At 45.9% G+C, this 24,928-nt stretch overlaps 3 protein-coding genes across 4 annotated transcripts in view; 1 reads left to right on the top strand and 2 right to left on the bottom strand.

Annotated features, from left to right (window-relative positions):
* The window catches only part of UTP20 (UTP20 small subunit processome component), a gene marked incomplete at its 5' end in the record, with an annotated part of 67,097 nt that extends 63,551 nt beyond the window's left edge, over positions 1–3,546 (top strand). Inside the window, 3 exons of the mRNA XM_084274703.1 lie at positions 631–757; positions 2,466–2,611; positions 3,142–3,546. Coding sequence (XP_084130829.1) covers positions 631–757; positions 2,466–2,611; positions 3,142–3,297 — 429 coding nt within the window. The 3' untranslated portion in view covers positions 3,298–3,546. The remainder of the gene's footprint in view (positions 1–630; positions 758–2,465; positions 2,612–3,141) is intronic.
* Positions 3,547–3,872: 326 nt separating this feature from the next.
* ARL1 (ARF like GTPase 1) lies at positions 3,873–9,452 on the bottom strand. The gene is made up of 6 exons (XM_084271111.1): positions 9,355–9,452; positions 7,317–7,454; positions 6,243–6,324; positions 5,113–5,224; positions 4,474–4,652; positions 3,873–4,280 (listed from the first exon to the last, which is right to left on the bottom strand). Exons 1-6 carry the CDS (start codon positions 9,356–9,358, stop codon positions 4,250–4,252), a joined length of 546 nt encoding a protein of 181 aa, XP_084127237.1. The 5' UTR covers positions 9,359–9,452; the 3' UTR covers positions 3,873–4,249.
* Positions 9,453–11,091: 1,639 nt separating this feature from the next.
* Positions 11,092–24,928, bottom strand: part of NUP205 (nucleoporin 205) — a gene marked incomplete at its 5' end in the record, with an annotated part of 48,983 nt that continues 35,146 nt past the window's right edge. For both annotated transcript variants that reach the window (XM_084265992.1, XM_084265991.1), the window contains 15 exons: positions 11,092–11,451; positions 12,831–12,904; positions 13,613–13,741; positions 14,543–14,666; positions 15,066–15,232; positions 15,958–16,084; positions 16,657–16,785; positions 18,351–18,427; positions 19,369–19,495; positions 19,719–19,857; positions 21,018–21,139; positions 21,369–21,560; positions 22,661–22,809; positions 24,053–24,151; positions 24,583–24,853. In XM_084265992.1, coding sequence (XP_084122118.1) covers positions 11,299–11,451; positions 12,831–12,904; positions 13,613–13,741; positions 14,543–14,666; positions 15,066–15,232; positions 15,958–16,084; positions 16,657–16,785; positions 18,351–18,427; positions 19,369–19,495; positions 19,719–19,857; positions 21,018–21,139; positions 21,369–21,560; positions 22,661–22,809; positions 24,053–24,151; positions 24,583–24,853 — 2,079 coding nt within the window. In that variant the 3' untranslated portion in view covers positions 11,092–11,298. The remainder of the gene's footprint in view (positions 11,452–12,830; positions 12,905–13,612; positions 13,742–14,542; positions 14,667–15,065; positions 15,233–15,957; positions 16,085–16,656; positions 16,786–18,350; positions 18,428–19,368; positions 19,496–19,718; positions 19,858–21,017; positions 21,140–21,368; positions 21,561–22,660; positions 22,810–24,052; positions 24,152–24,582; positions 24,854–24,928) is intronic.

The following is a 24,928-nucleotide window of genomic DNA, read 5'->3' as shown; positions in this document are numbered from 1 at the left end:
AGCGTGCTGTGCTGGGAGCTGGTGCTGTGGGAAGGATTAGTAGGTGCCAACGAAACAAGAGGCATTTCAGTTCAGGGTTCTCAGGACGGGCTCATTGCACCAGTCTGCTTCTCCTTGCTGGTGGTTCCAGCACTCGTGGAGGGTGGTGGAAGGTGGGAAGGCCCAAGCCACCAAGCTGCAGGGGACATAGCACTGCCTTGAAAGCCCAAGAGCGCTGGGTTTATGCGGGCAGGGGAGTGGCAGCATGGAGTTGCTGGCTAGGGGAAGGGGAGGGTGTGGGAGAGCATCAGGAAAGCACTGTGGTTCCCTGTGGTGTGTAGCTACAGAGGCACAGCTTTCCTGTCTTCAGCTGCCTCCACGCGGGCCGGTGAGAACAAGCCCGTTGTTTTGGTGGAGTCACAGCTCTGGCACTTACCGATCCCTGGGGGCTGTGTCTGATCCAACGGCTGTACCTGGCTGCGGCTGTATGTACCTGGCTGCGGCTGTATGTACCTGGCTGCGGTGAGGCAGCAGCGAGTTTGGGCCTCAGGTGTCTGAGACAGCCCCTTGCGCGGTGAACGGTGATGCGCAGCTCCCCTGCAGCAGTCCCATCGCTTCCTCACCTCGTGTCCCGCGCACTTCTCCCCACAGAGAAGCTGCATCTTTAAGTTCCTGGGAGCCATCTCAGTGGATCTGGGGAAGGACAGGATCAAGCCGTACCTTCCCACAATTCTCAGCCCTCTGTACCGGGAGCTGAACAGCACCTACGCAGAGCAAGGTAAGCGATTCCCTCGCAGAGGCTGGCAGAAGGGTGTCAGAGCTCAGCCTCAGCACGAACATCGTCTGTCATTCCTTGTGTCTGTTGGGGCAGAGATGCTGTGATGAGGGAATTTCACCTACTTGCTGTCTAACCAAGCTATCAGGAGAGGAGGAGAGTGCCCGGCAGCTGAAATGAAGCTCTAGGTGATGACACAGACTGGATTGAGGTCAGACAGGCTCCTGCATGCAGGTGGATAAAGTTTGAGTGTGTCATGTAGTGGAAAAAATGTAGCGCTCAAGGGTAGACTCATAGCAGCAGGGCTCACCGAGTCCTTGCTGAGCAGAGGAACAGAGTGAAGGTCTTCAGGAAGCCAGAACAAGGCTGTTGCCAAGTGTTGTGTAGTTGTGTTGGATCTGCTGTGAGGCTCGGGGGCATGAAGATCCATGTCCTGTGGTTGAAAGCACATTTCAGCTTTAGTGTAAACCAGGGGATGTTTTACAGCAGCTCGTGTGCCTGTAGAGCAGAGAGTGGTGCTGGGACCGGTTTGGGGGTGGTTCCTTGGTGACATCCCCAAGCTGCCCCTTTGGAGATGGAGAAAATGACCTGTAGCTTGTGGGCTGTGCGCAGGGACTGGAAGAGACAGACCCCTGCAGGGAGGGGGAGGGAGCTGCATGCGGTGGGAGGCAGCAGGCTGTGTGCATGGGCCTGCCGAGTCCTGCTGAGTCCTGCTGAACCGGGCCAAGCCCTTCTCCCTTCCTCCTGAGTGAGCCCAGGTCACTCGGTCCTGAGACATCCCACCTGAGCAACAGTACCTGTTTCTGCCTGGACTTCAGTGTTTGTTTAGGAGACCTTCAGAAGTCTGGTAGGGGAAAAGACAAACCAACATCCCATTTAACCTGATAGGCTGAAGAGCAAGATGCTGGTGGCCAGAGGTCATGAAAATGTGTTGAGCAAAATCCCTTGTCGGGAAAATAACGAACTGATGTTTGTATATGCAATGAAAAGTCAGTGTGGGCCCCTGGGTCCCTGCACCTCAGAAAGGATCCAGAAAGACTGAGCAAAAACTTGGAGGAGGGCAGGAACAGTGTTCTAGGTAAGGGACAGCTGCCTTGGCTGCATGGTGGTTGGGTATTTCAGTTAAGTAAGCAAGAGGCTTGGAAAAGACAGACAGCGTTGTAGGTAGGTAAAGATCAACTCTTTGCCTTCTCTGCCAGCACAGGAATCAGAGGCTTTCCACTGGTGTTTCAGAATAAGCACAGAGATGGTTTTTCACATCATGAATGTGTCAGCCCAGGGAATTGTCACTGAAGGACGCTGTGGAAGCGAGCAGCTTACACAGGCTTCTCTGGAGGCTGAACAAGCCCTTGAAGAGGGAGCTCTGGAAAACCAAGGGCAGCATTTGCCCTGCTCTTGGCTTTCCCTTGGCATCTCTTTGCAACCTTTCCCCCTCCTCACTATAGATGTAGATGCAGCTCTTAGTTTTTCAGTGAGCATAGTTAATGCATTGTAGCTTATCACCAGAACTGTTAAGGCAGCCTTTATTGTGTACTCTGGACAGAGATGCCGGCTGACAAAGCTGGGATCATCTCCGTTCCAAAGCAGCCTGTTCCCAAGGAGACCTGGTGGCTGTATGCAGCAGGCCCCTCTTAATAACCTGTAGGATGCCGTTATCCTTCTGGAAAAGCTTTCACTCCATATGCTGAAAAGGTTAATTGTGTTTTGTTAGATCCGACACTGAAGAACCTTTCCCAAGAAATCATAGAACTGCTCAAGAAGTTGGTTGGACTGGAAGCTTTCTCGCTGGCCTTTTCCTCTGTGCAGAAACAGGCCAGTCAGAAAAAAGCCATAAGGAAGAAGCAGAGGGCACTGCAGGTAAGAGGCTGCTCTCCCCTCTGGGGAAATAAACAGGGCTTCACAAAAGACTTGTCCTGTCACCCAGTTCTTGGAAAGTACCCACAAAGGTGGAGTGGAACATCTCCCTTGTGGGGTCAGGCTCAGGGAGGTGGGTCTCTTTAGCCTGGAGGAGACTGAGGAGTGACCTTATTAATGTCCATAAATATGTAAAGGAGGACAGAGCCAGGCTCTTATCAGTGATGTCCAATGACAGGACAAGGGGCAATGGGTGCAGGATGGAACATAGGAGGTTCCATGTGAAAATAAGGAGGTGACAAAGCCCTGGGACAGGCTGGCCACAGAGGTTGTGGAGTCTCCTTCTCTGGAGACATTCAAACCCCGCCTGGATGTGTTCCTGTGCAGTTTAGTCTGGGTGATCCTGCTCTGGCTGAGGGGTTGGATTGGGTGATCTTTCGATGTCCCTTCCAACCCCGAACACGCTGTGATTCAGTGATGGTTCCAGGGACAGCAGTTGCTTGTAACTAAACAGATGCATTGTTTTTCACCAGACTGTAGCAAACCCTGATGTTGCTGCCAGGAGGAAGCTGAAGAGACACAGGAATAAAGCAGAGAACAGGAAAAGAAAAATAGAATTCCTGCGCCCCACCTACAAGGCCAAGAGACCTCGAAGTCACACGCTGAAAGACTTAGCTGTGGTGGAATGAAAAGGCTTTTCCTTCCTGGAGGATTAATTTATAAAAAGTAAAGCTAAAGGACTGAGTACTGTTTAAAAAAAAAAGTATTTACATATTTTAATTGTATTTATTAGTATTTTTTCATGGCCTCTTTTTCATCTGGGATCTTAAATCACCAGCTTTTACATTTTTCCCACCCCTGTGTACTCACCAGAGCACGTGCAGTTGCACAGACGAGCGCCGAGATCTTTTATATTAAATTTTACTAATTTTTTAAGAGACGTGTTATGTGGTGACTCCCTTTGTGCTTCCATTTCTGCAGCTACAAGGGGAGCTCAGCTGGGAGAACCAGGCAGGTGGGAGTTCAGCTCCCAGCCCAGCTGTAGGTGGCTCCCGAAGCTGTTCATGCTCTGTGCACGGCTTGAGGTACACTGTTGCTCTCTGTTACCACACGCCACCACCACAGCAGATCCCCACTGCAGGGTGCTGACAGGCAACATCACCAGCTTAAGGAAACCATTAATGGTTCGGCCATGGGGCAGTTAGTTAGGCCTGGCAGCAGCTGCACTGGTTTCTGTGAGCCTTTAGCACACAACACAAACGAGTGACAGTTCCAGATTTTATTAGTGTTTTAATTACACAAATATGGTGGCCACTCAAAACCAGTGGGAGGGTATGGGGGGGTGGGGGAACACAAAAAAAAAACCCCTTTCCCAGCCTGTAAGACTTTCATACAAATTAACATAAGTACACCCTTTACACAGAAGGAAAGAAATGAAGTATCAGCATGGATAGAGATGTTCTTTCCCTTGGTTCAGCTCTACAGCTCTGGAGAGGCACCCGCGTTGCAGGAGTCAAGCTCACGTCTGCGCTATTTACAAGTAGCTGTGGCCCAAAAATACTTGACTGCAGAGAGAGGGAGGTGGGATAGAGCCAACACTTCTCTGCACTGCCAGCTCTCAGCATCGCTGCCTGCTCGGCCTCACTGCCGGCTCTTCAGGGCCTCCACCAGCCTAGGAGAAAGGTCAGGTCAGTTAAGTGAAAAGTAGCCGGTACTGGGGTGAGACAGTGCAGCAGACAGAGCAGCTCTCCCCTGAACGTGGGCTCTGGCCTTTTGGGTCAGACCTGCCACAGATCCAGTCTTCCAAAGAAATAAACCAAACCCCCAGACCAGTGAGGTCAGAGGATGGTCAGAGCCTTACTCACCACTCCATGGCCTCATCCAGCCCGGTGCCCTTAGTCGCAGAGGTTTTGAAGATCTGCCACTTCCGGTCCTTCAGCGCTGGTAAGCCCAGGGCATTGGCCATTTCGGTGGGGGTCATGGCCTGTTCCATGTCCTGCTTATTCGCAAACACCACTAAAATGGCTTTCTTCAACTCTTCTTCCTAAATAAAACCCCAAAAAGGACAACATGCAAGTTGTTGCAGCCCTCTCCTGAGTGTATTTAAGCAGAGAAAAGCCACGGCCTGTGAAGATGCTGCAGCAGCTCTCCTGATGACCTGCACTGTGCTGATTTATGTCCCTTAGAAAATTCTTCAGGGAAAGAACAGTGTTTCTGTTGAATTCCAGCGTGACACCACGCAGGAGCAGCTTCAGAACATGGCCAGCTCTGCCCGTTCCATTAGGCACTGAGACTGAACAAGGCCCAAAGATCCTGCAGGAGTTTGGGGCTGCGCTAAACTGAAGCACCCGCAATCACACCAGGCTTGTCCCGAGGGCTGACCTCACCCAAGTGAAGAAGTTGAGCTTCACTTGATTCCCTGAATCAAACTGTGTATTCACTCCAAAAAAAAGAGGTTTCAATTTGTTTCTCATCTAACAGGCTGGTCACGCTGGGTTTCTTACCTCTAACATAGCAACAAGCTCTGACTTTGAAGTGCCAATTCTGTCTCGGTCGCAGCTGTCCACCACGTAAATGACTGCGTCTGTATTTGAGTAGTAACACCGCCAGTAGGGCCTGCACCAGAAAGAGAAGCTCCAGTCACGTAATCAGCTCTTCTAACAGTAATTTTTTAAGCCAGATAACGAAAAACAGATTACCCAGAGGAAGTGAAAACTGCCTCTGGGGTGAAAGGCCCCAGGAAGCAAGCAGAAGATACCTTCAAGAAGCTTCGAAGAGGAAGAGACAGTAGAAACGCTCTCAATAGCAGGGGAAAACAGGGAAAAACAACCAAACTCAAACCAGGCTGAAAACAGGGAAAGGACAGAAGCACCAGGAACACCTTTATTTGAGAATCAGCCTGTGGGACATCAGGTCCCTGGACTGAGGGACCAGGCAGTGAAGGAACTTTTTAAACACACAGGCTTTGGCCACAGATAACCACTGTGGGCACTGAAGGAGGATAAACAGAGAAACCTTAAGTGACCCATTCATACAGACAAGCAATTAACACAGAGCAAAAACAAACCCCACCCTTTTTTCAGACTTCTCTTGCTGAGAAGACAAGGAACCCAGCACCTCCCTGCCTGCACCCTGCTCGCTAACCAAGCAGGCTACACCTTTCTGCCCAGCATGCGGAAAGCCCGAACGGGGCGCTGACAAGATGGCTGTGATCATGTGCACAGCAACTCATCACATTGTAAACAAAACCCTTGTAAAGTTCATTAGGGATATTACCACACCTAAACTCAACTTCCTTGCTCGGCATTGTTAGGAATGCCTCAGTGTCTTTTCGGGTTCACATCACCCCCCTCTCTCAGAACACAACACAGTTGCCTACCACACAAGTAAACTCTTCTTTTTATTCTTCAGAGCAAAGCTCCTTACAAGTGGAAACATGAATTTGCACCTTTCCAAGCTGTAGTCCCAACCAGGTGTTGGTAACTGAATTGGGTCAGAGACAAGTGTCCCCCTGATGATGAGCTGGGTTTAAAACTTAACCAATTTTCAGGAGTGCCGGCCAGGAGAATCCCAAGAACTTGGCCCTGTTTTACAGAAACTTCATGTTCCCTTTTGATTTTAAGAGCCCCATTACCTGATGCTTGTCTGTCCTCCCAGGTCCCAGACTTGAAACTTCAGATTCTTGTAGGTCACAGTCTCAACATTGAAGCCAATGGCTGAAACAGAGTTAAAGAGTTTCGCTGTCTGTGATGTTTCTCCAAGAAGGTTACAGCACTGCCATACCTGGTCACAGTGTATCACACACACACACAAACGTGTCATTCCTTCCCCTGCCAGCCCAGGGAAACACCAGAAGTTAACCATGGATGCAGACCACCTAAATTTATGGAGGCTGAAATAAGCAAAACCCCAGGGGTAGAAGGGCTATGATACAGTGAACCGCTGGCTCCTGAAAGGTAAACCAGACCTGACCAGTGCTGGTTTATTGTGGCCACTCAGGAGGAACCCAGGAGATGTGACAGGGACTCAGAAGCCAAGCACCCTTCATCCTTCACGTTACACAGCAGGATCCCAGCCAGACCGCTTCGGCGCACACACCTGGGTGTGTGTAACATGTGGGTACAGCTGCCTGAGTGCTGAGACAGCTGATGAAACCAGTGAGATTCCTTTAAATGAGCACTCTTTCCTTCAGAACTCACGTGGAGTTTCATTACACTTCCTACATAACTTAAACCACCTGATTTCTTCTGTGATAAACAGAAGTGTTTATATAACAAACTGAAGACCAAAAGAAAGGTAAAAGGCCAAATTCACAGCACCATCCTATGTAAAAAAAAAATCATTTATATAGTAATAATGATCTCTAGATTCTCATTACTTGAAGGCCAAAGACTTCTGTAGTCAACAGTTACCATTCACTGAACGTTTACCTCTCAGGAAAAGCCTGCCAAGTCAGGGGTACAATCTTACACATCAAATGCTCTGTGCATTCAGCCAGGCAGCACAAAACATTCCTCTAGGGAGTACTGCCACAGCATACTGTAACTCTGTTATGCAAGAGGGTTCTCAAACCCAAGAGCACAAGGCTCCCACAGCACAAGGTCCTTTTGCTTAGGAAGGAAGCGTGCAGCAAGCCCAGGTGACAAAGCTCAGAGGTGTCAGAGGCACAGGCGAATTGGCTCCTTCCATGAAGGGGCCAGGCACTTACTGGGAATGGTGGTAACAACTTCTCCAACTTGGAGCCTGTAGAGAATGGTGGTTTTTCCTGCTCCATCCAGTCCCAGGATGAGAATCCTCATCTCTCGAGTTCCAAACAGACTGGAAAAGATGGTGGAGAAAAAGCCCCCTGCGAAGGACAGGCCGAGGGTTCAATGCCAACGCGGAGGATACGGGAAGACAGACCGACCGACCCCAGTTCTTGCTGAGCAGCAACACCTCTCTCTTTTCACCAGCAAATACCAACAAGTTCAGGTTGTTGCCCACATGTGCTGACCCACAGAGTATTTCCCTGGGTTTATGCCGCTAGCTCAGCCCAACAAAATGATCTTGCAGCAGCAGCAGCAGCAGGCTTCCTTGCTGTGGTTAGGATTTGGGATTTCCCCTTTTCTCTCAAAATCTGAGCCAACTTCTTTTTTTTTTTGTATCAGACCTCACCTTTTTGATGCAAGAGAGACTACACAAGGACATGCTGAAGCCTGAAAGAATTCTCTCTCACGTTCGTGGTCTCCCACAGGACCATCCACTGAAGTCTATGTTACAAACCATGAAGCTGCACTAAGTTAAATACACTGATGCTACAGAGAAGTCCAGGTGCTGATTTTAAGGGCCATCCCCCCGCCCATTCCAAAACTGGCTTGCCCAAACACCTCATTTACTCTTTAAATGTGAGTAAGAATACTTGTGCCCAGGCTAATATCTGATTTGCACCTTTTAGATGCCCCACTGTAGAAAGACTACTGATGTTCTAAGCCAGTAACAATGACTTTTTTTTCACCAATTGTTTTTATAACAAATACATCTAATGCTAAATACTAATTTTTGTATATCCACCTAAGCCCTGTAAAAGGTAAGGAAACGCTGTACAAACTAGAATCACATTTGATAAATATATGAGACAAGAGAAATTAGAGAAGATTTGCAAACAAGTTCTTATTGAACGAGATTCTGGTAAAAATTATTCCCCATGTTTGCCTTTCTAGGCACCTGGGATGCCCTTCTGAGGGAAAGGAGAGAGCAACGATCTCGGTGCTTATGTGCAGGAAGGAATTCAAGGTGACAACAGGTTGCTTTGGTTATTGTGAGCCCATCCCACCACGGAAGCCCTGCAGGCTACAGACCCGGAAAACAAAAAGCAGGCGCAAGGTGTAAGGCCATCTGCTGCTCCAGGCACCGTTGAACAGGAGACAGGCCAACCACCGTACCAGAAACGAGCTGCGAACGGTTGTTTTGGTGGAAACCTGTGCCGTGCAAGGCGGCCGCGGGGCCCACGGGGGCCTACGAGGTGGCCGTTCCCCCGGTAACCGCTCACGGCCAGACACCTGCCGTGCCTGCGGTTTGCATTCCAACGGGTTCCTCCCGCACCAAGCCCGACACCAGGTCAGGCAAACGCTTACTGCCTGACCCGCGGCCTCGGGGCCTCCTACCAGTCCCTCTACTTTATTTACCAGTCCCCACCTATAAAGCCCGCCCTTACCAGGGGCCCGCTGCGCACCCGAGCCGGGGCTTGATCTGGACGCGCCTCGGGAGTACAAAAACCTCAGGGCCGCCCGGGAACCAGCCGCCACCGAGAACGCCGCCGTGAAGCGCTTCGGCAGCGGCACCCCCGGCGGCCCACGGCAGCGCCAGGAAGCCGACGGCCCGCAGGGAGCCGGGCCCGGCCCGCGCTACGGGCTGAGAGGGGAGGCAGGCGGGCAGCAGCCGCTCCCTACCCCGAGCTCCGTTTCCCACCACCGGGCTGAGCTGGCGGTCAGGCGGCGATCCCCGCCCCTCACTCTTCCCCGTTCAACACCCAGGCGGCCGGCTGCCCCCTCCCCTCCCCGCCCACAGCCCCGTCCCGGCCACGGCTCCGCAGGCCGCCGGGGAGCGACGGCGACGGCCGGGACCCCTCGCGCCGCCCCACGGGCCGCCGCCGCCCCCGCACGCCAGGGCCCGCCGCGTCGCGCCAGCTCCGGCCGCCTCCCTCCTTCCCCCGCCCCGAGCCCTGAGGCCGGCCGCCGAGGCCGCCGGCGCCGCCGAGCGCTGCTCACCCATGTCGAGCCGGTACGCCGCGCCGCGGCCACCCCGCCCCGCTCCGCTGGCCCTGCCGCCGCCGAGGCGCCGCCGCTCGCAGGCTCCACGTCGAACACCGCGGCGAGTAAACGTGGCGCTCCGGCCCCGGCTTCGCCGTTTCGACACGGAGCCGGGCCACCGCCCGCGAGCCCTGGGCGAGGGCGGGAAGGGCCGAGTGCGGGGCTGCCCCTGCTCTCCCTACGCGGACGCACCCGGGTGGGAAGAGAAGAGAAGCCTGAGGCGAACACCAGAGAAACGAGCCGGGGATGGGACCGTGACGAATCTGCGGCGGCCGAAACGCGGCCCTGCGCGTAGGGGCGGGGCCTCCGGCCTCTCGCCGCCGCGCCGCGCCCCGCTGAGAGGCCGGGCCGCCCACCGGTCCTCCCTCCGTCAGTAGCCGGGTGGCGGCCCCGCCGGCTGCCGCTGCGCAAGTAGCCGGTGCACGGCCAGAACATCAGCCCAGGGTAAAGCCGTGGTGCAAGCCGCCCGCCGCGGCAAGCGGGGCGTGACGGCTCAGGGCGGCTTCTGGCAGGCCCCGAGCCGGGCACGGGCACGGTGGTGCAGGCTCTGTGCGGCTGTGCTCTGGGGCGGTGGGGAAACGGGCGAAGGCCCGGCTGGGAATCGACAGCGTCCGACTGGGTAAAGCACGAACAGCTACTAACGGCACCTGACTGCGGGGCTGCCGGGCTCCTGCCTGAGAGGGGTGTGATACACTGCGTTAGTACGTATGACATCGTGACAAACGGGAAACACGCGGTAGGAAAAATCTAGGAGAAAGAACTTAGAATCATAGAATGGTCTGGGTTGGAAGGGACCCCAAGGATCATAGAGCTCCAACCCCCCTGCCACAGGCAGGGACACCAACTTCCAGGCCTGGATCTACACAAGGCTGCCCAGGGCCCCATCCAACCTGGCCTTGAACACCTCCAGGGACGGGGAATCCACTACCTCTCTGGGGAGCCTGTTCCAGCACCTCACCACTCTCTCTGTAAAAAACTTCCCCCTACTATCTAATCTAAACCTTCCCTCCTTTAACTTTAGTCCATTCCCCCTTGTCCTGCCATTATCTGCTTTTTTAAAAAGCCGAATCCCCTCCTGCCTATAAGCTCCCTTACAGGGCACGCAGCAAAGAGTGGGATTTTTTGATAAGATGGAGCAACCAGAGAGAAATCCAACAGACCTCACATCACTTACCAGCAGTTAAGGAGGTGTTGGGGGTTGGCTTTTCTGAACAGGAGCCAAGAAGATCCAATTCCCTCTCTTAGGAGAGGAACTGGTAACTACAGAACCAGCCTAACACTTAAGCAGGTCAGCTTCCTCCTCACACATTTTATTGTGTCTTTGTTGCCCTGGTCCAGCACGAACAACACCGAAAACCAAACCCAAGGCTGTCACATTCCATGACTTTCCTCCTAATTTCACACACACACACCCCCCACAGGAGCTTGTACTTCTGTCCCCTGAGAAGAGGCAGGGCAAGGAGGAGCAGAAACAAAACAGTTCACATTGCAAAGGATCCCATCTCACCCAGAATCCACAGCAGAGTGATGTGCTGAGACTTGAACCCCATTGTTTCCATTAAACCTGCACGTGAAGCAAGAAGAGGGGGTGCTGCTGAAAGCATCCATAAGCATAAGGACAGCTGCACAACTACTTCTTCCTTTATGTCCTCAATGAGAATCCTTTCTTGCTTGAAATCTTACATTAATCATAACTTGTTTAAAAGCAATCCTTTATTTTTCCTGTCAAGTGGGGAGCAATAGGAAAGAATAGACAAAACTGATCCATAGAGTAAGAAAAAAAACCAAAAGTAACAAAATATTTTTTGACATCATTTAGAAAAATGTATGAAAAAAATGGTGATTCGGAAGACCTGCCCTAGTACACGGCTTCCAGGGGCAAGCAACAGGCTTTGGAGTCTTTTAGGTCCTTGATATCCTTAGGAGTCCACGGATGCGTCTGACGAGAGCTTGAATAAAGGTGTATCTTGACCGAACCTTCAAATACAACCCTTCGATGTCCAGAAGCTTCTTCTGCAGAGATTCACCAAAGCTGTTGGCGGCTTCAAGCTGAAGCTGAGAAACAGAGAGTTGCTCCAGTCAACAACAGACAACCTTCTCCTCCTGGAATGTCGCTTACCTGTCATCAGCTACCTGTCAGCCCTCTCGCCATGCGTGGTTTATTCCGATTCCCCCCCAGTAAGTGCTCCTTGCATCCTGCCCCAGTGCTTCCCTCTCTGAAGTACGTAACAGACAGCCTTTCTGAAGAGGTTTTGGGGTGATTCAGCCTTTAGATTATCCAAATATTACCACCTTAAACCCTCCCCAAGTTTTAGGAGTGAAACAGTCATAGAATTCAGCTTCTTCAGTCACACAAACTGAACGCTGCTACACAAACGCTTCTTCCAGTTAAAATTTTCCTAGTCCTTTAAGGACTGTTTTTAATTAGTCTCCCTGGTGCACAGACAACACTTTTTCATTAACACATATGTAATCAGTCACTGAAAACAATGAATTACGTTCTAAGTACTTTTTAGCAGGATGTTACTGTGCGTTGTGCTTTTGAACAAACGAAACAGACATGCCTCATCACAAAATGCATATACACTTCACTGTTCTTCTAATTCCAGACCTTATATAGCTCCTTGAGACTGCACAGGGTTTTTACAACAGGGCTTTTCCTGCACCAACAGCAGTAGAAATGCCAGTGGGATTTATTAATCAAAATTACCTTTTCTTCTGCCACCTCCATATCAAATTTACACCAACTATTAAATCACTGTGTCAGCAGAAATCATTTCTTTGCTAGCATTCATATTTTATAGTCTCCTCAGTTTCTGTTACCCTTTTCAATCTCATTTCTCTACAGCCTAGCTGCAGCTGACCTGTAGCAAGTAGCCACAGGATCACAAAAAATTGGGAATCCTGCCCCCATGGCTGTGTAGTCTCCTTCTCTGGAGACATTCATACCCTACCTGGCCATGTTCCCATGTGATCTAATCTAGGTGATCCTGCTCTGGCAGGGTGGGGAGGGGGCAGTGATGGGGTTGGACTAGATGATCTTTCGAGGTCCCTTCCAGCCCCTACCCTTCTGTGATGTGATGTGAAGCTGTGATGTCGCGAGTCGTTCACGGATAACTGATGCTTTCAGAAAGCTATTATTGAAAAGCATGTATCATTTGACTGGTTTACAAGAGAAAAAGAATGATTAATTATTTTTCTAAGCCTAGCTCATTTTCCATTTAACTTGTCATATGAAGACTGGAAAGTGCGTGCAGCGGCACCAACTGCTACCTGCTTCATAATACTCTACAAAAGCATTTTGCAACTTCTCATTCATCCTAAAGGAAGTTACGTCCTGTTGGTGCTACCACAGGTTGTTCAGAGGTGGGAAAGCTACAGTCAGACTACAGTCAGTAGCTGCGTGGTAACCCGGCGCGTTCTGCACTTCTCACCTGCTCTATATCGTGTTGGCTCACTCGATTCAGGCCGCTACTGAAATCCAGGTTCGGCTCCAAACCGAAGGAATCTAGTGATAGAAAACAAGATGTTACAATGACAGTGGCTGCCCCACACTACCTGTTCCACGTCAAGTTAATGAGTTTAAAATGCAGAGTCCCAAATCGGTCAGTAAGTTTGTGCATTAGAAACTATGCCAATTTTTTTACTTAAATTATTTAGAGAATATAGAGCCATAAATCATACAACACAGCACTTCAAGCAAAATGCTTCTCCCCAGATCACTCCTCCCCTTCCTCCTTCCATTCCTTTTTTCTAAAAACAAATTTAAAAAGCCAAAATAATTCAACAAACTTAAAATCTCTGGTGAATCAATGGCGCCTACAATTCTCAAAATGCTTTTTAAACCACCAATATTCATTTTAGCTCTTCATTTCATCTTATTGTACTGAAATGTGTTCCTCTAAGTTGCTCTGAATCGCTGATCTGGTCACATTAATTGAACTTCACTTGGTTTGAACAGCAGAAATAAAAAAAAACCCAGTTAGTTTTACCTTCCTTTGGAGGTTATGGGTAATAGGCAAAACCCAAAAGGCTATGACCCCATAATATTTGCCTTGCCAGTTCCCCAGTGGAAAATCCAAAGGTATGACAAATCCAACAAAAATTCTCAATTATTAAATACAAATGGCAAAAAACCTTAATAGTAGCAGATCAGTTTTAAAAGTTAAACCACAGGAAGGTATTCAAAGGCACACTGATGTTTGAGAAGTTTTACCTCGCAGCCTTCTTTTCCTAAATGACATCCCGGAGGACAGCAGGGGGTCTTGGGAGTCAGTGGGGGTGCAATGCAGTAGATAGTGTTCCAGATGACGCCAAAGAATGAAGAGACATGTTTCTATAATATCTGTCAACACGTCTAAGTGAAGGAGTCTAATTTTGTTGTCTTTAGATTGTACATTTACTACACAAGCATGTTTACACACTCTGAAGTGGCTTAACCAACTCCCTGCTTCTCCAGCAGAAGCTCGTGAAGCCTGGCAACAGGTCGCTTGCACCTCCCTTATGTGCTCCAGCACAGTGGCAGCTACTCACCCTGAAGAGGCTGTAAACCAAAGCTCTGCACCAGAGCTCATGTGATTTGTACTGACAACTCCATCACAGGGACAGTGAGTTAAAACTGAGTTTATAAAGCTGAGGGTGGCAGTAACAGCTTGGCAGGTAAGGCTGCAAGAGCACATCTGTCCCAGAGCAGGCTTCAGAGGAGAATTCTGACCCGCCGCAGAGAATGATTTTGTACGTGACTAGTTATTTCCATGGAGCTGCTGGTGTCGCTGAGATCAGGTTGGTGCACGGCTGACTGAAAACTCCAGTTGCTCTGACAGGCACCTCAAAATTATTTTTAACAATATTCCTTGCACATATGCAAGTGCTTAGTGGATCCAGATACTGAAGAGCTGAGCTGTAATAACTCCTCTAGTGCAATTGTCTCCATGATGGGAACTACCAACTTGAAAATATTTATATTCTGACAATAGCAGAACAATACAACACCCTCTTAACTAAATTAAATTTCAGTATTTCAAATTTCCTTATTGAAACGAGCACTGTTGGGAGTGGCCAGAAGTCTCAGTAAAAAGAACCTGTTCCTATTTCTCTGCTTTTCCCAAGCATCACCTCGAGGGTCATTTCAATTTTAGAAGGATACAAGAACAGAGAGAGAGCAGCTTGGCTCGGTTGTTTATCAGCTTCACCAGGCGCCGCCTTGCCAAAACGTATTTTTGGGAAGTGGAGATTTTGTCAACCCCAGCTGGCATAACTGACTGGCACAGCTGTGATAACGAGAGGAAAAACAAGAAGATTGTAGCAAGCCACAGAGCATCAAAACCAACGAGCAAATGAAATAACTTATCAAGATCCAGAGCTTCCTTGTCAGCTACTCCAAAACTGTGCTCTCTATTTTGAATTTGCATAACCTCGCCGACCCAAACATGGAGAAATTAAATGCATCCTCCAGAAATAATGAAAATCACAACTTTTACAGGGTTAAGCCCAGTATTTTCCCTGAGGTTTTAGGTCACTCATTCTGCAGACACCTTCATCAACAGTAGAAAGGAACATGCACAAGAACTGGAAGTACTTAATTAGATAAGATGCTCTGGAGTCTGTTACAGCTATGGCTAAGTTACAAACAACACAGGGATGGCAGAATCAGAAGACCTATCTATTACCTCTTTTATTTCATCTGGTGGGAGTTGTTCCACATTTTGCAGTTTGTTCACACTCTGACGATGGCTGTCGTAGTAACTGAAGAAATCACTCGTGCTCTGTTTCAGCAGGTAGACGATAATGCCCAGGCCAGGCAAGCACCAGTATGGGACCACCGGTACTTGTGTATCTAGAAAACGAGTTATAGCAAATGAAAAATAAAAATAATAATAAAAAAAAGTACTCAATGAGATATACTCTCAGTCAATAAAGTAGCAGAAGACATGAAAGCACTAGCAAGTTTGTGTTTCACACTTTTGTGTCAGAAGTAATAAAAATGAAAGACCGGTCGCAAAGTTCTGTGGCTGCAGAACTGGCAGGCAGCAACCACAGTGCAGCACTGAGCATAACATGACACATAACTAGACCAGAAGACTCACTATTTAAATATTTTAAGCACTTGGCTGCATAACAGCACACTGTACACTCTTGCATATGGTGCAATGAAGAGTTCAGTCAGCATCAAAACGCACCTTACATGTCATAAACGAGATCCTAGTGTCACAGGCTGGAATCCATCACAGATAGTGAAAAACAGGAATGCTCACCTTCCCCTCTCTTGTGCTACTTACTGACATCCACCTTTATTTTTTCCTTTTTTTTTTTAATAGATATATGCCATGGGAAGTGAATTAAGAGAGACTTATTTGGCACGTTTGGTTTATCTTGCTTTATCTTTCTGATTTGGCTTAGTGCAAAGACTGCACAAGCCAATGTTCCAGAATTAGAAAATGGGCAGCTGTGGCATAAAGTAACTTAAAGCACAGGTGAAACTACAGCCTCTGCTTTGTTATTTTCCACTAGCCCAAATATAACACCATTCAGTCTCACAAAACAGAGAGCCAAAAACCTCACCCTGACGAGGCCCATCTCGGTTGGTCGATTCGGACAAGCTGGGAGTAAAGAGACAGACGGTGTGCTGAAAAGTGGGGGTGCTCTGCAGCATGAGCGACTCACAGTATTCCATCACGTTTGCACAGATCTGCAGAGATCAAAAAAAAAAAACAAACCAACACAAAAAACCCAACCAAAAAGACAGTGTGTCAGTTACAGTATCTACAGGCTTTGAAGCATTAGATTTTAAATGGATAAATATCAATAAACCACATGTTTTACTCTCTCTCTTCTCACCAGAATGTGATGATTCTCCTTTGTGATCAGTAACAACCTCTCTTCTATTTTAAGTCTCAGACTTGCATGTTGCCTCTTTCCCAAACCCACTAGTTCAAGTTTCTTGTCAATTTTAAGTCCCCTTTGGCTGTAACTCAGTGTTAGCCATCACATTCTATACCCAGCTCTCATTCTGAAAATTTCCTATCAACTTAAGGCTTCTGAGTTCACCCAAACCAGTCATGTTTGCTAATGGAAATTTAAGAAACCAAATTTTCCAGGTTTACTTTAACTAGAAACAAAGTGCAGGATCCTACACCAAAGTAAAACCAGTGTAGAGCATTACCACTGTCACAGGGAAGTTTGACAACTGAACAAGTCTGCGCAGCAGGTAAAAGGTCACAATTTGAAACCAACTGTTGAAGCAGTTTCTCCTGTCCTTACCTGTTGCATGGCCAACTCAATCTCATCCCTCCTGTTCACTCTGTCCCCTTCTGCGTTGTCATCCTGCAGTTTAAACTGACGCAGCCTGTCTGAGCCACCGAAACGACTGAGAAGAGCTAAGCACTGGCGCTGCCGTAAGGAAGGAACACGACCATCAGTATCTCAACAAAGGAGGTGCACCATTCTTTTCACTTAGGGGAAGCACAGCCCTTAAAGCACAATAGCAAGTACTTTCAGCTCTCTATAAACACAATTTAAATATTTAAAACGCAATGTTTTCATTAATCTTTAATTAATTTAACAATTAATGGCACCCCAAAGCAGTTCCTCAAGAAAGGAATGCCATTCACAAGTGCACAACTTAGTCTTATGTCTCTCCCAGGCTGATCAGCATCAATGGCAGCTCAGGTTCACCTGCTCCCTCTTAAAACACCTTTACCTATACAGGCAAACTAAGTCAGTACATGAAGATAATAAACTCCATAAAAGCAGAGTGCAATAAACAATTCAACAGCTTCATGAAATGAAGTAACAATCAATACATTTGTTCTTAGTTTGCATGTGGCTGTTAAGGTCACTGAAGTGCCTCAGACTGTTAAGTCAGTTTTGTGTGGAACGGCACAAAAAATATATGAAAGATAAAACATTTTTGGGTAATTACTCCTGGGAAGAGTAAAACACTTAAATACTTCTATTAGTTGATGAAAATAACAGGACAAACAAGAGAGAAAAGTTACAATAAGAGATGACTGATCTGTTGTTTTGCTCAGAACAGCTCAGTTTTCAGATTAAAACTCCATATTAAAAAAATAAAAAACCAAAAACCAAACAACAAAAAACCCCACAACTTTAAAAGAAAATCAAAATCCAACAAATTTTGCTTTCCCATGGGAATTTCTTGCTGACACAACACATTACAGCAATCATTTACAGCTTGCTACTTTGCTTCAGGCTGGTCAGCCTAATAGTTACTACCACAGTGCCCAGAGAACACCACCTTCTCTTGCAACCAGAAGTGTTTGATAAGGAAGCCCTTTCTACACAGAGCTTTGAACAAAATATTTCTTTATGAAAGTCCTTGCTCACATGAACAATAAAGCTTCAAAAACACTGCAGGATGCTGGGCTGTAGAGAAGGCTGCAGTGATAGCTTTTGAACAAGTCTTACTCTATCTCAGCGTTCATTTTGGTTTCCAAGTCAGACTTAGTTTTAAAAGGGGAGGAAAGAAATAGAGCACTGGAATGTTTGAGACTCCAGATTGCTGAGCTGGAGACATGCTTGTAGCAAAAGTGGTAACAGTATTTCTGCATGACTTCACATTCTTTAGTGTTTACCTCAAATTACTCTCCTCCACATAAAATGAATCCTAAGCCAGGGAAGAAAACAAAGTCCCTGATGCAATTCTGATGTTGCCAAATGTTAACTTTTCTACTTGGTCCAGGGAAAAAACAACCCAAAGCAACCCAACCCAAAAAAACCCTCCTGTGACACCAAAACCACACCTACCACACAAACCACCACGCTTTCACACAGACCACCCCACCCCCCAAAAAAACCACAAACCATTACACATTCTTCTTAATGATGGAAAACATCCCTTTCATAACTGCTGCTAGTGAGAGTACAAAACCAGGAAGAAACTCATCCACACAGACAATTTAAAAGAACACACGTTAAATCTCTCTCTTTATCACCTGAAATCGGCCTATGTGTCCTTGTAGCTCCATCTGTGTCCCTTCGCTAACATCAGTGTCCAGCTCACTCAGCACTCCTGATAAAAGACACAGCCATTACATCATTTGTTGTTTGGGGGTTTTTCCCCCCAAAGAAGAGAGATTTATGCTTTACATACATTTAAATGCAGGCATCGATCAGAGAAATCCCAGCCAAACATACAAGTGACATTTTGCAGGCTGAGGAAAGCATTCAACTATGTAAGCAGCTATGGGGAGATGCACGACAGCATGTAGCTTACTGTTCTGCTAAGTAATGAAAGGGGGGGGAAGGGAGGTTAGTGTGAAAATTGCAGCTCAGTATGCTGTAAGCAAAGAAACATTTGGGCTCAATCTGCAGCTCTGCACTTCCTATTGCAGTCACACATCTCTCCTGAACAAAGGCACCCGTTAAATCAAAGCAGGGAAGCTAACTGTGAAATGGTCAGCAAGCCTTCCCGAATGCAGAAGAAATCACTATATCCATCACTGTATCTGTTAGCCCTCTGTGAATATAAGCCACCCAAGAGAAATGGCAGCGTGCTAATCCACAGTGCTTCTCCCAGGAAGCTTTCTTTTTTGTATAAGTAAAAACTGAGGGGAAGAACTGAGAAGACATTAACAAGGGCAGGGGTATGCAATTTTCTGTCTTCATTTCTTCAGTCATAGAATTTGCTGAATGAAAACTCTTTTTGAAGATATCACGTGCACTGTGAATACTAATATTTGTACCTTATCTCAAAGGCACTTACTGTCAGGTAGCATATTGAAAAGAAAATGGGACATCAAATGCATATTGGCTAGGGCACAACGCCCACTGCAAATCCACCATATTTATGTTCAAGAGCAATTCTTTAATTTTGTTTTTCCCAGAGCTCTACATGCCAAGAAAATTCAGTACTGTAGAGGCTATTCCCTTATGCATCACACTATTTCTTTAGAGAAAACAAACAGAGATGCATGCAGATGGGATAAGAGACTTCAGAACTGCAGTTCCTACCAGGCAAAGCTGCCTTGCTGATTATTCCTGTCAGGGAGGCCAGTTCCTGGAGAGATCCAGCACTAACATCTTGACACCTCAGGATTGCCTGGATAGTATCCGAATGGGAAATGAGAAACTGCAAAACCTGTACCATGAGCAGAAAAAGGAAAACATGAATGACTCAAAATATAGCTATGAGCAGACACGAAGCAATGCTTTTACTTTGGAGAATTTTAAAGTGATCTCCTGTACCAGTGAGGATGGGATTTTTTTTGGGGGGGAAAAAAAGCTTGCTTTCAGAGCAAAAGGACACATAATCTCTTTGAATGAGCAGTAGCAGTGATACTTTTAACTCTTTTGGAGCTTACTTGTCCTGCTGCTTGCAGATGTTGTGCCATGCTGGAGGTGAGGATCACCTGGCACAGCTGAAAAGCTGGAAGAAGAATCTGGCGGTAACGTTCCACTGGAGCAGGAATGAAGACTGGAGAATGTCTCATTCCATACATTCTTAAGGAGTTTAAAAAGAGGAAAGAAGAAAAATGATAAACAGTGCAAGACAAGTGAAGGCCACCAGCAAGGCAGAGCAGAGCCTCAGCCTAAAATCTCCCTCAAGAACCTGACGTTTGTATTTCAAGGTCTACACGTGGACATAGTTCACAGGTCTGTCCTTGAACTCAGCTGACATTGAAAAAACACCACATTTATGATAGACAGCTGCTGCCATTCACCTAAAGCTGCCAGACATTGCCTCTAAGCTGAGAGAATGACTTCTTTGTACTGTACTACATTAAATCAGATTACTTTTCTGTAGAAATACATTGGTTTTCTTTATTCATACACACTCACACACAACTAAATATTCTCAAATATAGCAGGAAGAGCCATGCTTACTTATAAACCAACTGATAAATACCGTCCTCTACAAGTGCCCTGTAGGTTTCATATAATCTTACACATCTCACTGGCACTTTCAAACAGAACTTTCATCAAAATCTTATTTTTTTTCCAAAGTGTTCGAACTAAAAAGCATTGTCACTAAAAAGTGTTCCAAAATGTTGTCACTAGAAACTGTAAATTCAAAGCAAGGACTGAGGTTTGAAATCAACTGGTGTGATTTCCTTCTTCAAGATCTCTCCATGAGCTCACAGCGACTAACAATATGGCAAGACATCAGGAAACTTGTGAAACAATATAAAACTGTGAAAGTTTGTTTTGGTTTTTTTTTTAAATACATCATAGAGTATTTCTGAAGTAACACTTAATTTGCTGCTCTCTCATTAGTGCTTTACACGGGAGGACAAACTCTGTGCTGTTTTTTTCCCCAACTGCCAAGACCCCAAAATAAATTCACAGTGTGGGCTGTTTTTCAAACATTATGGTCTAAATTATTTAATAATAGTAGTAATACATAGACCATTCCCATCTAAGGCATCAAACAAATAAATTTTACATAGTCTTAAGTAACGGCATACAACTCCTCACCCACTTATTTGGAATCTTTTCCTCAACAAAAGGTAGTTTTAAACTGAACTGCTAGATTAAAGAAACACAAAGCACAAAGAATAAATGCACAAACAATTACTCAAAAGTCTCGTGGTATAAAAGGACATCATATGCTTCCAAGACTATATTACAGCTTCAAAATCTGCTGGGGAACCAACACTTACCCCTGATGGTTTGTTTCGGGTCGCATGTCGTAGACTTGACACTGTGCCAGCCTCACAATCACTCCTGATCGCAACAGCTCTAATGCCCCTTGCTGACTTTTAGCTACTCTAGTGAGGAATGCCTAGGCAAGAGTAAAGAAGGGTAAGTAATGCAGATGCAAAATGAGACTTACAACAACTATTTTCTTGATTTTAGCATCATTTCCAATACTACCATTTTAGTAAAATGTCTCTTGAGCGCAATCAATGTGAAGTACAGACCATCAACTTGTATTTAGAAAACCAAAACAACCCAAAGCCAAACCAACCACCAGACCACACCACCCATTTTTTTGTCTGCAGTACTATTACCATTTTGGACTCATAGGTGTACAGCGCTTTCAGTAAAGGGGGCTGAGGTGTGAGCAAGCTCTGAAGAGTCAGATCATCATCTGCTAGGCTATCCACAAGCGCCTTCAGGTAGCCGCTATTGGAGAGGTACAACAGCCACTGCTGCTGCTTGTCTACTGAAACAATACGGTCAAGCAAAGCCAATGCCAGCATCTGGGGTGGGGGAAGAAAACAAACAAAAGAAACATCCAAACAAAATTAAATGCATGAGATCAATGAGATTTTTAACAAAAACATCAAAATATGACACGCTAAGCAGTTGCTTCTAACAGCTTCTAAAAAGCAGAATGTATTTCTGCACTGCAATTGCAATCCTTAACTTAAAAAAAATTTTAAGATTTCTTGATGTTTTAGCATATTCTGAGCCAAATACCTTTCCTCTATTATTCTTTTACAAAACATTACAGCTAATGTTGACCAATAACATCATCAAAACATTTTTATGAAGTATTGCTACAAGCACTACTACAATTTAAAGCTAGTTTGCACTCTCACTAAATTAGTGTCTACTGAAGTTATAATCAGAAATTATTTCTTCCTGAAGTACCAAAGTGAGAAAATAATCCTGCAAGTCCATGATTTAGAAAATACTTAATAAATGAATGCCACAACAGTTCATACCTACAATGTTTTGCAGCAGTGCTTGCTATTCTTATTTTTAAATAGGTCACATAGCTTTTTTGAGGGGAAGAAAAAAAAATATGCATGCATGCCCCTGCCTTCCACAGTCTGAAGGACAAGAGGACAGAATGTGAAAGAGATCAAGTATCTACAAAAGCATTCTACCTCTCCACACAGCTGTAAAATGTTAAAGCATAGAGAACTGCATGGAGCTGAAGTTTTGCAGACTCAACTCGGATCAATGTGATCAAGTGCTGAGCTCGTTTATTGAAACACACACACAGCTTAAATAGGTTTCCATATCAGTACACGAGTTACATTACATTGCTATTGGTTAGATGCTCCGTTCACCTGCCTTACATGCATCTCACTATTGCTAATAGTTGGTTGAGGCTACAGAGTCACATTGTTCCTTTTTAAGGCAGTTGTTAACATTCTTGCAGTTTCTTAGCTTGTTCTCAGACTTCTGCTCTTCTACTGCATTCCAATTGTGCCTTAGCACATCTTCAATCGACCCCCCAAGCCTGATTTTATGGGAGTCAGAAATAAATCTGGATGGGCCAAAGACGCCCATTCCTCTCAAAACACATTGCTACAGACAACAGCAACAGCAAAGGAACAGGTTGACTTACCCGGCCGATCTCATGCCCATCGCAGGCGTCCCGACACACCACCTCCATCAGAGCTGCCCCGTAACTCTCAATAATGGCCATGTTTTCCCTCTGCAGCTTACTGAACACATCTTCAGGAGCTGTCAGCCTTTCCCACATGGATTTTTTAGCTGAAAAAAAAGCAAATAAAACAAAACATGAAAAATGCAAAGACAGGCACGGCTTAGCAGTAGCTTAGCTACAGTACAGCTGAAGCTACTACATCCTTCAGGGCAGTCTCTCTACCTTGCAACACAAATGTCCCAAACAGTGGATAGGGGTTTTTAACTGAAGTGCAAATGTTTTCCTACAAATCCCTTCTTTCCTGAATACCACACCCAGGACATCTAGGACAAACAAACCAGATATGTGCCTGTATATATACACACCACCCTTGTAAACAGTCGGCTTAACATAACTCTGTGATTCAGTACATGTAATGTATCTATTAGGCCTAAGAGCTTACACTGGGATCAAAACACTTGGTTTGAGGGAAGTAAACAAGCAGGAAACTTAAGCAGGAAAGGGCTGAATCCAAAGCCAGTAATGAACTACAGTGGGGTCCTAACAAATTCATAGTTGTTGGGGTTTTTTGCTACAGTTGCTCAAAATGCTGATGAAGTAATAGCAGTAAGAGTCTGCATGCACTGGTATTAGCCCCAAGGCTGGCTTTCAGTCCTTGTCCAAACTCTAAGATGAAATAACAATTAGAAACATGAAGTAATCAAGTATTTCAGCCATTAACAGAGAGAATAGGTTACATGCAATCAGCTCTCTTGGTTAAAAACTCTCTTGGGGTTTTTTTTTGGGTGGTTGGTTTGGTTGGTTTTGGTTTCTTCTGGGTGGGGCTGTGTGATGCTTTTTTTGTTTATTTGTTTTCCCCCTATGGGTCTTCAGCTAAAAGTACAGAAAAAATATGAAATAATGTTTGTGTTTGCTTTCCTTTATTTAAAGAGGAACACTGTGGTAGGAGTGTACATATACAGATGTGGAGACAATGTATTTCTAGTCAGACCTACTTGAGAGTAGTTAGTTACAAGTGATTTGTCCAGTCCTTTGACAATTTCGTAGCTATGATGCGTAACTTAAACGGACACAACTATCTTCTTTAGTACTGGAGGTCAGAAATTTAATATCCTCATCCAAAATGATAAATTTTGAATGCACATGTAGCTTGACAGGTGAGAGCAAAGGGAGATTTGCATCACTTAGCATATGCAACTAATTTAAGAGGCTTGGAGAGCAAGATGGCTTCTATCTACACCTATTTCCAGACGTCAGTTCATTGTGCAGAAACTGTACCATTCAGGGTTTAATAACAGTTTCTGTTTTTGTTTTTTTTTTGCACTTCTCTATTGTACAGTTGGACCATACCTGCTTCTAATGTGTCTGGTTCATCTGGTCTCTGGGCAATCTGCAAATAATAAAGCAGTGATCCATAAAGGTGCGTCCTCACTCTCTGGAAGCCACCACCTGTTAGCAAGAAACATTCACAATTAAAACCAAATAGATGTAAATTCCCTAACACCAGTTTCCACTGGTATTTAATTTAACTTTCTTAAAGAACTGCTGACAGAAATAAACAAAACAAATAGATTTCTTAAGTCATGAGTTCTACTGTTCACATAAAAATCTATTTATGAGTAAATTCAGCAAGTTTATGCTGCTCCAGAAAAGTGGCAATATGAAATTCCCTTTATGGTCATTTACATATCTCGCTTCTGCTTGTTGTTCAGATTTAAAAAATTAATATGCCTTTTTTTTTTCTTGTTAGTAACATCACTTAGATCTATATTAATCATATAAATGATTGCAATAAAAATCTTCACTACAGTAACAAGAAGCAGCTCAGCCCATCTTCATACTCTTCGCAGCTGGAATTCCCCACACAAAGGTCAACACACCTGTTTTCAAAATGAAATCCAGTAGCTTTTTTAGGATGATGTGGAGGGAGGAGTCACCGATGGAAGCAAAACCCATGGATATGCTGTCAGAGCCAGGTGATGAAGTAAAAGAACCATCCAGCATCAAGACATACTGGGACTGTCCCTCTGTAGGGACTGCAAGTGGCTGCTTCTGCTCCGTTTTCATGGACTGGCTCAGGTGGGCAGTCAGGGTGAACACAGCCCCTGCCACCACTGGCATCAACTCCTGAGCTGCATCATCATCAAGAATCTTAACATGGAAGAAAATAAAATATAAAAAGAAAAAAAATAAAGTAACTCATTAAATTAGATATTAAAGCAATTA

Source organism: Gallinula chloropus (assembly GCF_964237585.1).
Source record: "Gallinula chloropus genome assembly, chromosome: 1".
NCBI lineage: Eukaryota > Metazoa > Chordata > Aves > Gruiformes > Rallidae > Gallinula > Gallinula chloropus.
Note: the sequence above shows the minus strand (reverse complement) of the source record. Positions and strands in the feature narration are given on the sequence as shown.